Source organism: Nannochloropsis gaditana (genome assembly GCF_000240725.1).
Source record: "Nannochloropsis gaditana CCMP526 unplaced genomic scaffold scaffold027, whole genome shotgun sequence".
Classification (NCBI taxonomy): Eukaryota; class Eustigmatophyceae; order Eustigmatales; family Monodopsidaceae; genus Microchloropsis; species Microchloropsis gaditana.
This window is the reverse complement of record NW_005803926.1, coordinates 27,179-47,576: the sequence shown is the minus strand read 5'-3', so window position 1 is coordinate 47,576 and position 20,398 is coordinate 27,179. Positions and strand designations below refer to the sequence as shown.

Below are 20,398 nucleotides of genomic sequence, written 5' to 3'. Positions count from 1 at the left end.
CAAATATATGTGTAAGGATATACATGCTTTGTCTCAAGCGTATCGCACAAATGTGCCTTCGCCATCACGAACCACAAAGAGTATGAAAGGCTACCGGATAGATCGAATGACGAACAGTATGATGGTGGCTTTGACGTGTCATCGACCCTACCTCTCGCTCTTTGCATTGTCCACAGAGAGCCAAGACACCGTAGCAGAAGTCGAACACTGGTCGCAAATAAGGACGTGAAAACTAGAGACGAGTTGGATTAGTGAATCCATGAGTTGGCTACGGCTTCCCTAGCATTTCTGAACCTATCTGCGTGTTTGTGTACTACGCAAAATACATATGAGACGTGCACTATGCCTTTTCCAATCTTCTTCCCCCCAGATGGCTTACAGAAAGAGCACACTTACACTAGGGAACAAGTTGACCAATTGGAAATCTTCGGACGTGTCCCCGACGGAGCCATCGCTGTTGTGCTGGAAAAATCGGAGGTATAACCATGACACAGCGAAAGAGCAAGCCAGGAGGGGGAAATCCATTGTCATGCTTCCCGCTACTGCAAACCGAATTGGAAGGAGCGCGCGGAGAAGCGCCGAGACACAGAAAAATGTGAAGGGCAGCTGCTGCATGCAGAAGGACGGGAAAACGCCGCGAATATTCGGAGGTGAAAAAAAGGCCTCCGTGGGCACTTTCTGCGCTGTAAGAATAAAGTAGGCCATCAAAATAGGACCATAACCGTAAATTGGGGTGAAAAACAGGGTTTCCCACCGAGTGACGACATAAAACATGAAAACCAAAACGCTCGTGCATAAAGCTGAGCCCACTGCGGCTATAATTGTCAGCGCCGCCAGCCGGACAGGTTCAAGTAAGTCCTCTAAAGGGCCGATGCGGCTCACAAGCCATATCAGAACCAGTAAGTCAAGCGACACTTTAAGGCCTGAAGTCTCTGTGAATGCGCTCGTAAGGGTTGTCCAGATGAAGAAGTCTGTGCGCGCCGAGTACATTAGGGAATTGAGGTTGGCTTCAGTTACAGCGCTTATCAAGCTTGCAAAGAGAGATATACGGTCGATTTATCACAATAGTGACAACCTCAAACATCGAATGTGGCTGCGGGCATTTTGTCGTTGAAATCTTTCATCAGTTGCAGCAACGAACCAGAAAGCTTAGCTAGAGCACAAAAATGATACGCACAGCTTAAACTCGAGCAAGCATCGTACCTCAATTGATGGCAGACTTTACTTACTGTTCATATACGTGTTGCCCAAGACAAGAGGAAGCGCCATGCCTACACCTCCAGGACTGAAGGCCATTGCTGAATATGCGATGATAAGAGCCGTCGCTGTTCCAAATACTAGGCCCGATCGGCTCATTTTCGTTGCCATCAGCTTTTAACTTTATGATTCACGGGAAGATTGATAGGACCAAGGGTTTGAGGGCTTTCAGCGAGAGATGGGCCCTGATGATGATGAGAGGCGGGAGGAATGTGAGCTACTTGAGGGCTTGACCATTGTTATGGGTGATGGTGAATGACAACCAATGAAGTGTATCGGGACAAGGTGGCTGTTTCGCAAGCAAAAACTCATGTCCCGTGTGATAAAGAGACATGAAGTGCTGCAAGGCAACTCCCCCAAAGGCCAACGGGACAGAAGAGACCGCTCGCTCGCTGTGGCACACCGCAGTCCCTGCGCGCAGCTCAGACCGATGGCCTGTCTGAGAAGCCCAGTCGTCCCAAAGAGCAGTATTTTCATGACTGCTTTGTTAATGGACACCCACTTTGCACTTCGTCGGAAAGTCGTCTGCCCGGCAGAGCAGAATTGGGACAACTCAGTTGACCACACGCGAGAATGACCTCCCGCCCTTCATAAAGCACGTCGGACACCTCTTTCATAGACTCAGAGCCGGTGAACTAAAATACTCGAGTAATACAACCAATGAAAAATACGATATAGAATCTTGCACTGCTACCTTTACATCAATATTGATTCTTTTTGAGCTCTCTGGGTACAAGCAAATGATTTTTACCTTGATTTCAGGGGGAGTACCTCGAATCGGAGAGAAGCATTTTCAAGCTTTATTCATCTTTCGATTAGCTTTCAAGACTTAAAAATTCACTTCGTTTATTTCCTTCCTGTGGTCCCCGAACAGCATTGACGTCTTTTGCCTTTGTTATTTGGTAACGTTGCATATGAATCCATAGCACGGCCTCCCCTTATGGTCAAATCGTATCAGACCTATTTTTGAGTCTGTCATTCAATCAAGATGAATTATCCAAATATTTGTTTGATGTGAGACTGGATCCATACACTGATTCATCTTCTCCACCATTGTGGAGCTCAAGGAAGACGAGTCGAACTTTGCCCAGAACACTGTGAAGCCCCTCCGAGACGAGGCATTGTAGGCGTCTTACTAGAAGGCCCTTTATTTGAACCCTTTTAATGAGTCAAGACTGGACGTTATCCCAGGAAATGTTCTCCGAAAAAGCATCATGCTTCTCGTGGATGTTTTTCATTATCAAGTAGCGATTCCCGCGTGTAAGAAAATACGAGTTGCAAGAGTACGAAACGGAGAATGTACCCGTCAAAAACAAAAGTTGTCATGAATTTTCATGTGCGTGCTTTAGGAAAGACTCTCAGCTCTACCATATATTTTAAAGCGTCAATTGATTATGGCGCTCCCCACGCCTTTAGGTAAAAAATGATTTACCCACACCATTGACCGCGTAAAACGCGAGTAAAAAGGTAGAGTTCATAAAAGAGGAACACATTGTACCCTTCACATTTATGAAGCTAAGGTATTGTGGAATTTTCTCGGTCGGGTCGAGGGTGAGAAGGCTGTCCCTGGACCTCGTTGACTTCTGCAGATCGGATCTTGCCGGTTACTCCACCATGACGTGGGAATGTCCTTGGAGGTCTGCACATATTTCCTACATGAAAGAGAGTCGCAACCCCTGAAAAGATCTTCTGAAGAGCGCAGAATTACAAGTGTCTGTTATGCTATGTGCGAGGCATCCTTCGCATCGTCGGTTGCACAACCACGAATGGCGGGGACTTGGAAACTCGGGAGGGCTGAAAGGGCGCACGGAAAGCAACGTGGACGGTGGCGACCACTCGCACATTCGTCAGCTTGAAGCTGGTCAGCAAGGTATTTTTTAACTTTCCGCACGCGCATTAAACACCAGGGATATATTTCGAAATTAAAAATACGGTTGAGTTCCTGTACTTGTTTCGGGCTGGCACCGGCGTGCTCCATCGAGGTAGGTCTATATGACAGGAAAAGCTGACATTCAATAAGCGCCTCGACGGTATATAAGGTGTGAGGCCAGCGAATCCTTTCTTATATTTTACTATCCTCCTCAGGTCCCAGGGCCACCCGCATTGCCCATAACCCCTTTACTCAATTCTTCTTCATTTTTATAAGCATGGCCTCGAGGTACATTCGGCGCCACCCGATGCTATGTAATGCAGTCCTTCCCGGCACCTTGGCGATTGCTTGTGGGGACGTACTATGCCAGCAACTTGAAGGCAAAAAAGAGATTTGCAAAGAGCGGACAGCCCGCATGGCGCTCACAGGGGCTGTTCTTGTGACTCCACTTTCTTTTTACTTGGGGTCCAAAATAGATCGTGTTGTCCCGAAAGGTGAGTTGGTGCGAGGACATGGAATGAGTATTATGTAGCATCTCAACGCGGACGATAGCTCACTTGTTTGATTCATTTCTCACAAAGCTGTCGATGGATGTCGTCGAGGGCTCACAGCTCTCGTTACCTGCTTTCCTGCGCATGCTGTTGTGCGTCTCGAACGTGAGTTTATGAAGGCCTTTCCAATCTTCTCTCGCATGCATTCACAGTTGACACTGCCGCCGCGACACTCGCCAAATCCGGCCTCAACGCTGCATGCTCGGTAATCTTTATCATCGGCAGCTTTTGTGGAAACAATCTTTTACAAGGCCGTGGCCTGGATGTACTGCGCGCTCAGCTTCGGGAGCGGCTTTTACCGACATATGCAGCAGGTCTCGCGTATTGGTCCGGAGCAAATCTGTTGCTCTTCTCGGGCCTGGTGCCGCAAACAGTGCCTGCAACGGTGGTCTTTTCGATAGTATGGAATGTCAAGATGAGCAGTGCCTTGAACAAGAAGACTCCAGAAGCTGAAGCTGCCCTGGCCCGGGAGAAAGCATCCTTGGGCCGGAGGGGATGGGGCGGCGTCCAGGCGCTGGGGCCGGTCCAGCAGGAGATGAACAGGAGCAGTAGGAAGAATCAACAGGCCAATCCGTCGAGCTGTGGCCTGCATTAGAACGTATATATGGGCGAGCTATTGAATGCAACGCCTCGGCCGGTGAGACGCGCGGTCCGGCTCGGTCGGCGTGTTGCGGTGTACCTATAAACTTTGGATAGGGGAAACCAAATTGTTTTTTAAAAGTTTAAAAATGACCTTCATTAAGAATACAAGTGCATTCTGCAGCTAAGTCTGCTCGTATCGAGCGCAATGGCGATTGCAAGCTTCACGGGCGTTACATCCGCGGGCGGTTTGATGCAATGCCATCCCCTAGTGTAGGACGATTGGTTTCGAGAGTATAGGGAGATAGCTAAAATACCCAATTTTGTGACCACGTAGTCAGATGCCTGCAAAATGCACACGCTGTGCATCGACGTGGACAACTGTATGCTGTGCGGAGTTGAGGGAATGGTTCGGCTGCCTCGATCCGCAGGCTTGCTTAAACGATCTTTCTGGCCAGAGCTATAAAAGTAGTATCAACACCAATGTTAACCCCTTCGCGTCTATGTGAGTAGGGAGGGTACAACCATTGTCGCCAGGCAGGCAAGTACGGATACGCGTGCAGGTGCCCCTCGATCACTTTTTCTTTTTCTCCTCTGCATGTATGTGAATGTATATATCAGACGAGGTCTTTGGCCTAGTCTTATGTATGAGTACATGCGAACCATGGGCTCAGTCTCTGCTCTGGGCCTTAATAACTGAACTTGAGTAAAAGCAAACACTGTCTAGCTATCTGTCGGGCAGGCCAACCTTACAGGAGGTAGAATGGTATCCCCTCGTGTGTGCGCTGTGATATATACATCCTGTATCGACACTTCTTTACACCACTAGCCGTCCTTTCCGCCCCCTTTGCTTGCTCCAAAAGCGACCCGGAAGCTCGGCACCCGCTGACCGAACTCCCAGCGACTCCACCGAGCCCCGGCGGCTCGAGGTCCTGCGACACGCCTGCACGACCTCATCACCTACGAACGGAGACACGGGCTGGCAAGCGAGTGTCTGGCGGCCGGAAGAGTTCGCGAACCAGCTCAAGGGCTTCCTCCCCGCGTCGCTGCTTCCTTCCTTCCTTTCCCGCTTTGCTTCTCCCCATGAACGCCTCTGCCAGGGCTATGTCGGCCATCACCTCCGCCACTTGCTCCGCCGTCGCCTTCCTCTTTCTCCTACCTTTCCCCTCCCCCGTCGCCGACCCGCCGCCCTCAATTTCCTCCAGCGTGCGAGCCACCACCGCCTCCACCCCCGAAGGGCCCAGCAAGCCCAACTCGGCGGCTTTCACTGCGGCGCCAACATAGGTCCGGAAGTAAATGACAGGGACGTCGAGGAGGGTCCGGTCGCGGGGAGGAGGCGGCGAGGGACGACTTTCCGAGACGTAGTGCATGAAAAGCGCCTTAATCCGCGAGGGATACTTCCTAAGAGATGCGTGATATAATCCGTCGTGCAAGGCCGTCGGGTCAGTGATCCTCCCAATGGGGTCAGACTTCCCCCCCCGACTCGTTCCAAGCGCGCCAACAGACCATTGCCCTACCCCCCCGCAGCTCACCGAATCATGCTCTCCCCTGCTTGCAGATCCAGCTCCCCCGTGTCCCCCACGAACACGTAGTCGGTCCGCTCCAGGCGGTCCTGGGCGCGCAGGGCCTCGAAGTTGCGGAACTTCCGCAGCCCTTTGCGGGACTGGCACACCCACTCTTTCACGCTCCCGTACAATACTGTGCCTACACCCCAGCCCTCCACCCCGTTGTTTGCTCCTGCTGCTGCGTACGTGCGGCAGACTTTGTGCGAAGGCTTGAGCTCCAGGGCAAATTTGAACTCGCGGGCTCTGTAAACAAGCAGAAGGGGGGAAAAGGTCACGCTTAAAGAGGAGCACAGGTCAAGGGCGCAGGCCATTAGCCTAGCAAGCACAGCGGAAAGGGGGGGGCGGGTCACCTGGCGGTCAGGACGGCGACGCGGGCAGGCTCCCGGCCCTCGGGGACGCCGAAGCGCGAGAGCTCCAGGGCAAATTGAAAGGCGCCGGGATAGTACTGTCCGCGCTTGTATTGCGTGTCGATCCCTCCGAGAGCCATCCCCATCAACCTCAATCCGCCACTGGACTTGACCGTGTCGTCGATGTCGGTGATGACTTGCAGAATCCTAGGGAGGGAATGAATGTACGGTGAGGAGGCAGAGATTGTGCCACCGCCGCGTCCCAGACCCATCGCGTACCTGCCACTGCGCACATCTCCAGATGCTCTGCCCGTCTTTTTACCATCCTCGCCATTTCCAGCCATCCTGTTGATGCCGTAGGTCGCGTTCGGCAGGTCATGACTCGAAAGAGGGTGCTTCTTCAACCCTTTCCAAGGCAACATGTGACACTTTATTTGCATCATATACATTCAAAGATCCATAAATTATCACAAGATGAAGTTTCACAGTTCACCATGTTAATTTTAAAGAGCCAAAGCATGGACAAGAAGCCATCACAGTCATTCCTCACGACGCCCGTCTGGGCGATTTCAATGCCTCATTGCCCAAAAAAATGTGCCTCAATTTACTTACTTTTCAATAGAAGTGATCGCAGCTCCGATTGAGGTCACTATTTTATGGTTTGGAGAAGACAAAAGCCTCTTTGTGCCTTGAAAGCCCGCGAAGTCGGGGGCATGCCGTTGTCGGAGGCTGGCAGAAGTGCCAGAGTACCCGGCCGCTCCCAGCACTGTGGAAGAGACCAGGAGACAAATTAAACGCCTGCTCACACATCCGGGCAGGCAACACGACATGTGACCCCGCTTCTGCTGCTTGAGCATTTCCTGTTGCGAAAAAAAGGGTGAGAGTGGGCTGTTATGTCCTGGGCCTTGTCCCCCTGCGCGTTGCATCTGTGCGGGTTCCTCGCTCGCGTTCGACTCGCCAGGGTACAACCCTCTGCCCCGTCACTTGAAGTGAAAGCGACAGGCACTCCTGGCAATCAACGACGAAGAAAAGTTGTTGGCAAAGATGTCTCAACATGTCAAGAGTCCTTACCCTTTCCCGCCTCGTCGCGAGAAACATTGCCCGCCGCCTTCCTTCTTGTGCAGGGAACAAACTCGCTTGTCTTGTCCGCCCGATTCCACGTCTCCATGGCACGTTTACATCAATCAACATACGTGCAACGGTCTCACACTTTTCATGATGAACAAAGCGTAGGGCATGGAGGAGCAAAATGGAGTACAGAGACAGTCGAATTCGGCACACGACCCTGCTACTCCGTCCTTGGCCCCCTCCTCCTCCTCGTCCTGGCCTCGACAACACACCAGTTGGGAGAGTAGCACGAGTGAAAGCTCATCCACGACATCTTACCCCACGGCATGCTCAGTCATTACACCCAAAGGCAAAGAAGGCCGGCTCAAGTTTGAGTACGACGGGCGGACCATATATGAGTGGGAGCAGACCCTGGAAGACGTGAGCATCTTCGTCACCCCTCCATCGGGGGTCAAAGCCTCCATGCTCCGGTGTACCATCGCTTCTTCGCATCTGACGTTAGGGCTGAAAGAAGCAGGGCACCCTTTCATTGATGAGGCAACTGGCGGATCCGTAAAAGCGGCTGAAAGCTTTTGGACACTGGAGGACGGTGAGCTGCACGTATTGCTTCAAAAAGCAAAGAAAGGGGAGGTGTGGCCGAGCGCTCTGGCAGGCCGGGGCTCGTTGGACCCCGTGACGAGCGAGAGTGTGCGAAAGCAACTCATGCTTGAGCGCTTTCAAGAGGAGAACCCTGGCTTTGACTTCTCGAACGCCGAATTCAATGGCGCGGTGCCCGATCCAGAGACGTTTTTAGGCGGAGTAAAATACAATTGAAGACAAAAACGACACGCACGAAATAACCTTAAGCATGGAAGTAAAAACAACAAGCATGCTTTGTTCCCGCACTCTCATTCAAATGTGTTTACATCACGGTGCACACATCTGGCGTGGCGTATAGAGACTTTGCCGGCCACCACAAGATGACCTACCCTACACTCATGCCCTCTAACGGACAGTTAATCGACATTCGCCCCTGTTTCTATCGTACCAGTATAGATTTATTATCATGGGTCCGACGTCCATTCCTCCTCCCGGAACACACGCGGAGTCAACCCTAATTCACATTTTCTCACCATCCCACTGAGCGTGCTCCTCACGTCTCCAAGTAGCACAGCTGGCGGACCCTCCTCTACGCATCTGCCTCGCTCCATGACAAGTACGCGGTCGAAGTCTTGGATGTGCTGCAGGCGATGGCAGATCCAGAGGACCGTGCAGGGCAGGGACAGGATGATTTTGTGGATGATGGCGTCCGTTTTCAGATCGATAGCCGAGGTGACCTCATCACAGAGCATTACCGGAGCCAAGTGGAGAAGAGCGCGTGCAATGCATAGCAGCTGCCGCTCCCCCTCGGAGAATTCTAAGGTCCTTAAGCGCGTGTCAAGCCCCCGAGGCAAGGCCCGCACCGACTGCGCCATGCGTACCGCCTCCAACGCCTGCCAGACCTCGGCCTCCCTCGCCTGCATCTCCTTCCCCTCCATCGCTTCCCGACCGACCAGGGCGTCCATTAGAGTGGTCCCGAACAAGGTGGGGTGTTGAGGGATGAGGCGCACCCAATGCCGCAGGCTTTTCAAGGAGAAGCGCGAGACTTCCACCTTTTCCACGGCAAAGCTCTTGCTGGACTCCACATGGTAGAAGCCCAACAAAGCCTGGAAGATGGAGCTCTTCCCAGCACCTGTCCGACCCACTATTGCGACCTTCTCGCCCGCCCTCACGCCCAGACAAAACCCGCGTAAAGTCGGGCTCGAGCCCCGCTCGCCATAGCACAAATAGATTTCATGACCCTCCACGCCTGCAGCCGTGGGCAGAGGCAATGCAGCAGGTTCTTTTTGTGCACTGACGTGTGAAGATTCCCCTTCGGAAGTGCCGTTCTCAGCATTCACCTGCCCACAGTCTGAGGCCTTTCCTACAAGACTTGTCTCGGGCTTCAGCCTCACGTACTGAAAAACGCGCTCGACGGAAATGAATTCAATTTCAGCCATAAAGTAGACCTTAAGAAGCCATCCGAGGTTGTTTGGCACAAGCACTGCATAGCTCATGAGCAAGCCCATTTTCCCTCCGTCGATATGGCTGGCTAGAACCTCCGGAGCTTGCGGACCCGTCACCCAAACGGCCAGCACCCCGCAAAAGAGCATGAAGAGCGTGCCGACCATCTCCAGCCAGATCGTGACCCACTGGTTCGCCACCCATTTTATCCAATAGGATTGGATGGAACGCGTGGAGAGCGCAAGGTGGGCGTGGAAGAAACGCTCTTGGGCACCGAAAGCACGAATCGTAGACGCGCCGCGGACAGTCTCACCATACTGCGTGTTCACTGGGCTCTTGCTCACGGCCTCCAAGCGACGGAGATCGCGGGCAGGCCATCGGTAGTACTGACTAATCGCACGGTAAGGCATTGCAAGGAGCACGACCACAGGCAACATCTCAGGCAAGGCGTAACACAGAATCGCCAAAGTCGCCCCGAAGTAGAGGAGCTGTTGGAAGAAGTCGGCGAGTGTGGAAGGAACAATACCATCAATGGCTGCCTGGTCGGCGATGAAACGGTTCAAGATGCGTCCTGAAGGTTGCCGGTCAAAAAAACGCATGGGTGCCCTCAAAATTGCTCTCAGCATGGCTCCGTGCAAGACATTCCCCGCCGTCACCGCACCGAAGATCAAAACGAGAATGCGCACTGTTGTGATGACGCACAAAGCGGCTCCCAATCCTATGAGAGCCGTCACCTCCGCTGCCTGTATGGAGGCGCTTTCGGCCCCGCTCTCAGCGCCAGTCAAGTGGGAGAGCCAGAACCACTGGAGCACATTGCAAGCCTGCTCCGTGATCAGTAGCCCTAGTACGAATCCCACGAAGGTCAAGCTGTCAAACCCTCCAAAGCGCCTCAGATACATTACAAGCAGCCGCGGCTCGATACCCCCTTGCCGCCGCTCCTCCCAGTCGTTGAAGGCCTGCACTTTCATGCCTGTATACTCCTCAGGACCCCAAGCTCCCTTTTCGCTGTCCACCTCGATCTCTCCAGCGCATTCGCCTCCGTCAGTGGAACCAGCCAATCCGCCTTCAATTCTCCTTTCCGCGAAAGAAAAATGCGACTTCGCTCCCAGTCCCCCTTCCAGCGTCTCGTGACGACCTTCTTCCTCCTCCCCAACTAAGTGTAAGGCATGTGAGCTTCCGAGGGGCACATCCCGCCTGGGACCGACACCTGTCCGTCGGCCGTCGCTATTATCGTGGGCCAAGACAGCGTCGACAACTTGCTGGTCTTCCGATGCCACAAGCTCATTATACACACCCGAAGCCCTGAGACGACCACAGGCGTCAAGCACGACAATGCGGTCGACGGCCGGGTGGTGGATGAAGTGGGTCTGGTGTGTGACCACGACCCGCGTCTTGCCGCGCAGAAAATCCACCAGACACTCGTCCCAAATGCGTCGCCCGACGCTCACATCCAGGCTTGAGAGTACATCGTCAAACAAACAAATATCCGGGTCGCTGTAGAGGGCTCTCGCCAAAGATATTCGCTGGCGTTGTCCCCCGCTCAAGGCAATGCCGCTCTCACCCACCTCCATCATTTCCCCGCCCTGCACGGCCAGCCCCTGGAGATCTTGCAGGAGACCGCAACGCCGTATGACTTCACGGAATCGATCCTGCTTGTAACCGAGTGCTGCACCAAAAACGACGTTGTCCCGGATAGTCGTGTTCTGTATCCAGGGCGTTTGCTCCACCAAGGCCACCTTCCCATGCACCGCCCACCTTACGCCCGGCACATCTTTGACCTGTATAGTGTCCCCTACAAGGCTATGCAGCAGCGTACTCTTCCCCGCACCTACGGGCCCGACTACCACCACGAATTCACCGGCTTTCACGCGCAATGTCACGTCTTGAAGCGTAGGGGGGGACTCGTTGCCCTCTCGAGTCCAGGCAAAGGAGCACTCCGACATCTCCACGGCCAAAGCTCGACGCACGCATGATTCAGGAACAGAGGGTGACAACGGAGATAAGGCAACGCTCGGCGTCGATGAAGAATTTTCGAGCGCGTTGTGAGGAGCAGCATCCTCAGGGGGCTGCAATGCGGACACCTCCTCCGAGAGGAATAATTCTTCCAACCGTGCCCAGGAGACCAAACAGTCCATGAAAGAGGTAAGCGCACTGGGAAAGCAGTTCAGTGGGCGTTTCAATAAATTAAACCACGCCAAGGATGTAAATGCCACCGCAGCAGTCAACGGCTCCTTCTCCCATAGGATTCTGCAAGCGAAGGACACCAGAGGACCCATCACTTGAGCAAGCTGCGCAAGGGCATTGTTGCCACCGAAACAGGCCGACCGCTGTATTTGAGCCTTTACCTCTCGTTGACGCGCCTGCTTTATAATCGAGTTCGCGAAATCTTCCCATTGTAAAGATTTTACAAGGCGAATTGATTCTAAAACTTCCGCCATGACGCTGGCACGGTTGTCGCGCTCGCGCTGTATATGCATCGCTGCTTTCTTCCCACGCAGTCCCAGCAAATAGCCAAGCGGCCAAAACACGACGATTATTATAACGCCGACGAAAGAGGATGCTCCGAGCAAGGCGTGGAGGGCCACGAGGGAAATGGTCAGCGTGAGTACGGCGCACCAGGTGCCCCAGTGCACCATTGGCACCACGTTTACATCCGCCACCCGGCAGGCGTCAACGCTCATGAGGTTTATCAGCTGCCCGCTCGAATATTTTCGACGGCTTTCAGGCCCCAAGCACAGAGCTTTTCGAAAACACTCGCCCATCAGGGCGCTCTGTGCCCGCATTCCACACCGGACGCCCCAGATCCAAAATTGGTGCTCCGACACGCTCTGAAGGACGGCAAGGGCGAATAAGAGCACCGCTAATGCGTACCCTTTCCCTGCCCCCCCTTTTGCCAGTAGTCCCGCCTCAATGTGCGCGAGCAAACGATTCAGCACCACAGGCACCGAGAGCTGGAGAGCGGTGGCCAGCGTCAAGACAGCCCCACAGACGACAAAGGTCCGCCACTGCGCCGCAAGAAGCACCCGCATGACAAGCCATCCGCCTTGTGGTTTCAGGGAACGCCCCCTTTGTCGAGCGATTTCTGCCCGGCGAGCCCACTCCCGCCTCAGGGCCGCGTGCGTGGTGGCAGGTCGGTCCCCCGGCTCCAGGGCCGGCAAGTCCTCCGCGTCCAGCCTTTTGTTCCGATAGCCCCTGCTCAGCAAGGGGGTAATCCACCAGAATGCCAGGCGGCTCAAAATGCTTGCATCGCTCTCCAATTGCTCTGGCTCGTCCAGATTTATCTTGTCTGCCATGCCCTCTGTTTCCACGCTCTCGTGGGCAGAGCATTCCACTACTGATAAGAGGGGCTCGTGCTGCAAAGCACTGATATCGCATGCTGCGTTTGCGCCAGCTGTAAGCATACCTGATATCCTCCACGACAAGATCCACTGTCCGCCCAAGGCCAGTGCCTCGACAAGGAAGAATACCAGGGGCCCCCACTGCCGCTCGCTCGCCACGACCGGGACGAGTGCTGCCGTCGGAACGCTGGTTACGCCCACCAATTTTCGGACGACATCCAGGCCACGTTGTAGCATTGATGGCTTCATTTCGCTACCTCGATAGCTTCTAACGGGTGCGGGCGGATAGACATAGGTCAAAAAGCTGAGGAAGGCCCAGGTGGCCAGCGTTGCCAGTCCCGCCGCTACATCGACCCCCGAGGCATGGGTGTAGGCGGAAAGTGCCTGCCAAAGTCCAAGCGATACCAAAAGAAGTGCAACCCCATGAAATGCTCTCACAGACGTCGCAGTGCTTCCGGGTTTCCTCGATTTATCGGTTTTTATCGCAGGTCGCGCACTATTGCGTAGGCGCGGGGAGGTTAAGACCAGAATTAGCAATATCACAACAGCCGTTGCGTCAAGACCTGCCTGGATTATCAAGAGAATACGCTTAGATGGGTAGCTCATGGGACTGTCTCAAGCTGGGCTCGAAGCGTCAGACCTATTAGTTTTCCCTAAAGAGATAGCGAAAGCAGCACTTGTACCAGCACGGTCTTTCCCCTCCGCTGCCGCCCAGAAACAGCGAAATAATTACTATATCAGAGACAAGATTTGATTGAAAAGATCAAAAAGATGTCATTTATTGCCTTCCAGGATGATAGGACTTTTAAATCAGTTTTGCCGGTGGCAGGCACATGCTCGATCGGATCACGCCTATGGGTAGAGAATAGGACGGAGGAGGCGAGTGTGCAACGACGACGTGGCCAAAGGTAGTGTGCGCCAATTGCCTAAGTGTATGGTTTGTGGCATGTTTCGCTTGAGGATCATAATGTCATTTTTGAAAGAGATCGGCTGTTTTCGCTGGGAGCTCTCTCCGTAAACCTTTATTAGTACTTCCTTTGCGTGTGCTTGAGGTCAAGAAGCGAGAGAAAGGCGATAGGCCAAGATATCTAAGCAAAGTGGCACGTTTGGTGGGGCAAGGCAAGCACAGGTTTTCCCCACGGCTTCGAAAAAATGTTGTGATCATTGTTCAAGTAACGAAACGCATCTTTATTGTAGGTCACGTTCGCAGTCCGAAGAAAGGCAAGTTGAAGGCAAGCAACGAGGAAAAGGACAAAGGGAGCAAGACCAGGGCTCAGCCGACCCTGCTGCCGCCTCTTCCCCTCCCCATGGTCGAGGTGCTTCCTAAGGCGTGGCGGAGAAGAAAAAGGAAACGAGTGGAGGATGACAAGTGTTGGTATGCGCCTTATAGTCCGCCGCCTTCGACGGCCGCCTATATAACGTTACCCCTCCATCCACTTTTAAGAATCCCTCTACTTCTGCTACACCTCCTGCTTCTCCTCGCTCCCTACACTACCGCCTTCGTACATCCAACGCGGTCATCCTTCGGTGCGTTGTCATGTTCCCCTCACAACCCCACGCAAGGCCCCACATTTGCCACGAAGTCTGTGATAACAAAGAGACCAAGGCAGAATGGCCCGCAATTCTCTCCGTTCACGTTTCCGTTCGGGAGCACCTGTCTTCGTGTTGGGCTGCAAGCTCAAGGGACAGAGGTGAGCAGAGATATAATAGCGGTAGCTCGGAGTAAAGCTGACCTATTTGAAGATTTGCAGAGCCATGCCCGACGGAAAGAGGCTTTCGAGACGCTTTGGAACTCGGACTTCGAGTTCAGCAAGTCCGAATACCAGGACTTGCTCAAGGCCTGCTTCCGGCTCGGTTATGTCAATCCTTTTAACGATCTGGTGGACGAGATCCAGCGCCTGAACGTGCCCATTGCGCTGGAGACATGGACGGCGTGTATCTACATCGCCTCATCGCAAGACTTCTTCCGGCTCGGCATTGCCTGCCTCAAGCGGATGGTTCACTGGGGCGTGCGCCCGGACAGCAAGGCCATCAACCAGGTCATGGCCTGTTGCGAGAAGAAGGGCCGCGGGGAAGAGGCGATGCGTCTGTTTTTGTTCATGCGAGACCACGGGGTCGAGGTTCCGCCGTTGACGTACTGGGCATTGGCCTCTCTGCTCTCCTGCGGCGGTCGGTGGGAGGATTTCAAAATTGTCGAGGAAGACTTGCGCAAGCGGGATTTTCCGGAGAGCATCAAAGAACGCTTTTACTCGACGGCTGTAGTGGCACGCTCGGGTGCCAGGGACTGGAAAGGCTCTCTTGATATGCTCCGGCGCATGCGCGAGTGCGGGGCGGTGCCAAGCATCCGCGGGTTTACCACGGCCTTGAGCACCTGCATGGCCGCGGGGGCCTACCAGGCGGTCAGGGACTTTGTGGAGGAGGTTCAGGGATGGGCGATATTCGACCTGGACGTGGCCACCTACAACGTGGTGATCAATTCCTACGCCAGCGAGCGCGACCTTGAGGGGGCTCTGGCGTGGTTTGAGAAGATCTACGAGGCCGGGCTGCGGCCCTCCCTCATATCATACTCCACCATCTTCAAGGTGTGTGCATCCACGAAGCGCGGCGACCTGGCCCTGACTTTTCTGGACCGGCTCGTCAGGGAGGAGGATCTGCAGCCGAGCCTCGTCACCCTCAATCACGCCCTCCAAGCCCTGACCGCCAGTCAGGAGCATTTCGACGACGCTCGTCGCCTCCTGGAGACCATGGAGGCACGCTTCGGCGTCGCCCCCAACGCCTCCACCTACACCTCTCTGCTCCGCGCTGCCAGCGAGAAAGGAGACGCGCGGCTGGCTCTAGAATTGTACCACCGCATGAAGGACGTGGCCGTGTTGGCGCCGGAGCCCAGGTCGATATGGGAAGTCACGGTGGCCTGCACGAAGAGCCGCTTCTTCGAGCCGCTCGAGGAGCTGGTGGATGATTTGATGGCCCTGTCAGAAAAGGTGCTGGCTGGCGATCGACAAGACCATGTCGGCCCCGCGGGGGGGGCGGTGGCGTCAGTGCCCGCCCTGCCTGGCACAAGCGAAGGAGGGGGAAGTGGAGAAGGAGCATTAGGCGGGGGTGTACCTCCTCCGAACAGCAGTCGAAAGTACGATCCAACCCGTTCGCTCCTGTACGCCTACAGCGCGCTCATGTCAGGTCTGGAGAAGGCCGGCGAAGGGGAACTCGCTCTCCGCCTCCACGCGCACATGCAGGCCCAGGGGCTGGAGGCGGACACCGCGACGATCGTCCGGCTTCTGGAGGCCCTGAACAAGGGAAGGATGCCAGAGCGCAGTTTAAAGATCTGGTCCGACCTGGAGGGTCGCCGAGAAGATGTTCGACGTAACGTGAACGTGACCAACGCTGTCCTGAGCGCCATGGCCGCCGTTGATCCCTTGGCCGCCGTCGAGTTCTTCCACGACATGCGCGACCGGGACCAAGTAGACGACCGGTCCTACACCTATGCCTTCACGGCGTACGACAACTTGGGCGACATCACCGGGGTTCAACGGCTGTGGGAGGAAATGCGAGTCCGAGGCCTGACCTTCGACCGGGTCTCGTATGGCTCCTTGTTGCGGGCGCTGGCCCACGCCGGGGAGGTGAAGCAGGCGATGGAGGGGCTCAGGCACTCAGAGAATGTGGGGGTGCCGCTCAATAACTACACCATTGCGCTCACTTTGATCGGGTGCAAGCGGACGCGGCAGTGGAGCACGGCCTTGAGCATGCTTCGCGAGCTCCGGGATGAGAGGGGGCTGTCGCTGAACGTGGTGTGCTACAACTCCGTCCTAACGGTTTGCAACGCGGCTGGCCAGTGGCGAGCCTGTTTGCGGCTTTTGGAAGAAATGGGAGAGCATCAAGTTGAGATCGACTACACCTCCCTGCGGGTGACCCTCAATGCGTTGGCCTCCGCGGGTCGCTACAATGAGGTCGTGAGTCTTTACCGGCGCCACGAGGAGCTTGACGGCGTGCTGGCACGGAAGCTCGACACCTTTGCATTCCGTCTCATCGCTAACGCCTTCATTAAAGTGGACCCTGTTGCGGCAGTATCTATGATAAAGAAGCACGTACAAAGGTTCTCGGGGGGAGCGGTGCGCTCTGGCGCCGGTGACGTGCCAGTAGGGTCATCGCAGCCCGGTAGACATCAATATCACAGGTCATCAGCTGGGAGTCCTGCGCGCCAGTTCAGGAGGGGCCAAGAGCAGTCGACCGCCCTGGTAGATTCGAGACTGTATAAATCTCTCATCACGGCGTTGGGACACAAAGGGGAGTGGGAGCAGGCCGTGCAAGTCCTCCAGGCTCTGGAACCCCCCCTGCGAGACATTTCAACGATTTCTGCGACTGCCAGCGCCTTACTTCGCTCTGAGCAGTACAGTCGCGCGCGTGATTTGTTGCTTGAGGCGGAAGAAACGGTGCCAGGCGCCCAGTTCGACGGCGTGGCCGACTCGTTGGGGCTGCAGGCCGCGTACATGGCAGAAGATTATGCGCAGGCAGGGCTCTACCTGGACAGGTTGATTCAGGCTGGTAACCACGGAAACTCCAGCGCAAACTTTGGTTTCTGCTTGCTGGCGAAACAGGGGAAGTGGCAAGAGCTCTCGACGCTCTTGCTCGACATTTCTAGGCTGCAGGAAGAGCATGGAAGGCGATACATCGTGAGCCGGACAACCTTAGAGACCTTCGCGAACTTGACGTCATGGACGCTGGACTCGGAAGCTCCTGGTGGAATGGTCAAGTCCCTGAACGCGGAGGGATCCGAAGGGGAGATGGAGCACGTTGAGCCAGCTGTCTTGGCGAATATTATGGAGACTGTGTGCAAGATGAGTGAAGCAGGGAATCTTGAAAACGCGACTCTAGGCTTCGCAGGAACGCAAAGTGGCATGAACTCGCAAACGTTCGCAGAGTTGACCAAGGAAAAGTCTGTCCAGCAGGTCGGTTAGACGCGAAAAGTAAAATAGGATAGTCTGGACTGTCCCAACGTGGTGGTGCGGACAGGTTCGTGAAAAAGAATGGCATAGGTGACTGCGTGTAATCAACGAGCCGGCATTTAAAGAAGGGAAACGATAGTGTCGTTGGAACGACACGAAAGTAATGATTTAATGTTGATGTTTCGGCATGTGAAATGTGAAGTTGCTCGTCCAGCTGGAAGCTGCTCGTTTTCTTTCGACGCGAAACGTTAACTTCTTCACATCATCGTAGCTTTTTGTCGAGCTCATAGAGGTCATACAATTAAACACCTCTCCGTTTTTCGACAGAAATCTCAGAGACAAAAAGCGCCAACATCCCAGCGTCTCGTCTTTCTCCTTCAATTTCGAACAAAATAGAGGCTGGCTTCGACTGGCGGCTAGCAAGGACGTGAGACAGAGAAGAAGTCCTAGGGGCTCGCGAGCCGCCTTCCGCTGCCACGTCACATGCCCCGCTGGGTACGTCTGGAGTGGCATGCGCATTACACGGCGGGTAAAAGTAGACCGCGTGCATTGGAAGCAAGCTGTATGTCCCATGTCTAGTGACAGGTCCCATTTGCGGTCGCCGTGGCGCTCTCGGTATTCCGTCAGGGCGGACATGCATTTTAAGCCAATGGGAGGGCACAACCGGGCCACGCAAACCCGCTGCTCCTGCCGGTTCCTGACACCGAGCGAGCCCTTGCGGTGAAATCCCCCAGGTAGACCTTAGAGGAGGGCCTTTTAATTGTGCCGCGGTACTTGCAGGGTGTGCAATCTGTTTCCTCTCTTTTTCGTGGCTATCACGGTCGAGGTAGACATTTTTTATCCAATCCCCGAGCTCACCGTCTGCATTCCCAGCGCAGCCTCCGCGTCGAATCGCGCCCTGCGTCACGTATGACCCTGTTCTTTTCGCAACTCAGGAGGATTTTCTCCCTTTTATGTGATCAAAACACCGCCACAGCAATCAAGAGCCCTGACAACATCAGTTTTGGATGCTTGGTTCCTTGGTTACGAGCTGAAGGTCAAAAGTCTTTCGACAGCTCGGCCGAGAGCAGCAGGATCAGGATCTAGCAGGTGCAAGAGCAACACACGAAAGCAAGCTTTGGACACAGTCATGAACGACAACCTGGAATCTTTCCGGTCTGATGCAGAGGATGCCAATGAATTTTTCGATATGGAACCCGAGGATGCCTCCAAGGTAAGTGGTAGTAGCAGACTTGTTCTCTCAACGAAGTGCGACTCGCGGTGCTCGATGTGGATCGCTAAGATGGCAAGATTTATGGTGGTGTCTCAGGGGAATTAATCGGCCAAAACGATGTCCTCGTCTTGCCCAACAGCAGGAGGTGGGCCTGCCAATGGTATGCGAGGAGAAGGAAATACTCGGAAAGGAGAAACGTCTTGAATGCGAGGACGCAGGCGACGAGGAGGGGGAGGACGACATCGAGGTCATGGACGAAGACGATTCTGTCGCATCTATATGCGTTGATGAAGTTTTCGCTGGTAAAGATGCTGCTGAAGCCCCTTCGGCGCCTGTGCGGCGGCACTTGAAGGTGCGTAGCGTATGTGAGGGCCTTCGTCATGCTCGTACGGCACTTCCCAGGAAGCGCGAGCCCGAGGAGGGCAATTTAGGGTTGGTGCGACACCACGATCATCCCCAATGAACTCGCGATACTAAGAAGTTAATGTGGATGCCTTCTTGTATCTCCTTTTTTCTATGAAACGACAGCGCAAGGCCGCTCTGAAAAAGGCGCCCGGGGCTCCCAAGCGCTTTAAGAGCCCCTACATCCTTTTTTCGATCGAGTGTCGAGAGGCCATCAAACGCCAACTTCCCTCCCAAGCTAAAGTGACTGAGATCATGAGCAAAATCGCCGAGACGTGGCGGAAACTCTCGGAGAAGGAGCGGCGGCACTGGGAGGCCCTGGCAGAGAGGGACCGGGCAAGGTACGACTCGGAAATGTCCCGCTACCAAGGGCCTTTAAAGGTGCCCAGAGTCCGTCCACGCCGCTATCCTGACCAACCCAAACGGGCAACGTCGGCGTTCATGCAGTTTGTGCGTTCCGTGAAAGCCCGGGTGCGACAGCAACACCCGGAGATGAGCAACAGCGAGATCATGAAGATGCTTACTGAACAGTGGAGGAGCGCGAGCAAAGAGGATAAGCTTCCTTTCCTCGAGAAGGAAAGAGAGGAACGGGCGATCTATAAAACAGCCATGGAGCAGTGGCAAAAGGAAACGGGGCGCGTCGCGGACGACGCCTCCCACGCGCCAGAAGAGGGACGGGCCATGTCCATGCTCCCCTCCCCTGGAACGGAGGGAAGAGAGAAAGCTTCGATGCCGGAGCAGGGTATAACCACCACGGTCTCAATAAGAAGTACCAAGGCGAAGGCGCGTGTTCCACCGCCCCCGGTCACCGACGGTCATTGGCCCTCAAGTCGCTCTGATGCACTGCCGGCGTGTGAGCCTGTGTTTCCCGAGCGACACGAGCACGCCCCGGCGGCCCAGCCAGCGCCCTCGATTTGCTCGCAGACCGGCCTGGGCCTACCCACCTTGAAGGCCCAACACCAGGAGCAGCGCCAGCAACAGCAAGCCCGGCAACAGCTGGCAAGGGAACAACAGGAAAGGGAACACCGTTTGCAGCAGCAACAGTTAGAGCAAAAGCAGCTACGCGAGCAACGAGAAAACAAGCGCGAACATCAGTGGGAGCGAGATGGGCAGGTCGCGGAATACGAGGACGACTCCTTTCTCATGGATTACTTGAACGCCGCCCATGCCTCGTTTGCGATTTATGACAACTTTATGCGTGGCATTGAGACGGAAGCTGCTGCGGCGTTGGCCATCTCGTCCCAGA

General features: G+C 54.8%; 3 protein-coding genes across 3 annotated transcripts; 2 read left to right on the top strand and 1 right to left on the bottom strand.

Annotated features, from left to right (window-relative positions):
- Window positions 1–11,642: 11,642 nt before the first annotated feature.
- Window positions 11,643–12,043, bottom strand: NGA_2049700 (atp-binding sub-family c (cftr mrp) member 2; the record flags this gene model as incomplete). The annotated part of the gene is made up of 1 exon (XM_005856168.1): window positions 11,643–12,043. A coding segment is annotated over exon 1 (400 nt), but the record flags the coding sequence as incomplete, so codon positions are not given.
- A 1,895-nt stretch (window positions 12,044–13,938) lies between these two features.
- On the top strand, window positions 13,939–15,792 carry NGA_2004700 (pentatricopeptide repeat-containing protein; the record flags this gene model as incomplete). Its single annotated transcript, XM_005856167.1, has 1 exon — window positions 13,939–15,792. A coding segment is annotated over one exon (1,854 nt), but the record flags the coding sequence as incomplete, so codon positions are not given.
- NGA_2104200 (uncharacterized protein) lies at window positions 15,772–17,723 on the top strand (the record flags this gene model as incomplete). Its single annotated transcript, XM_005856172.1, has 1 exon — window positions 15,772–17,723. A coding segment is annotated over one exon (1,778 nt), but the record flags the coding sequence as incomplete, so codon positions are not given.
- Window positions 17,724–20,398: the final 2,675 nt, after the last annotated feature.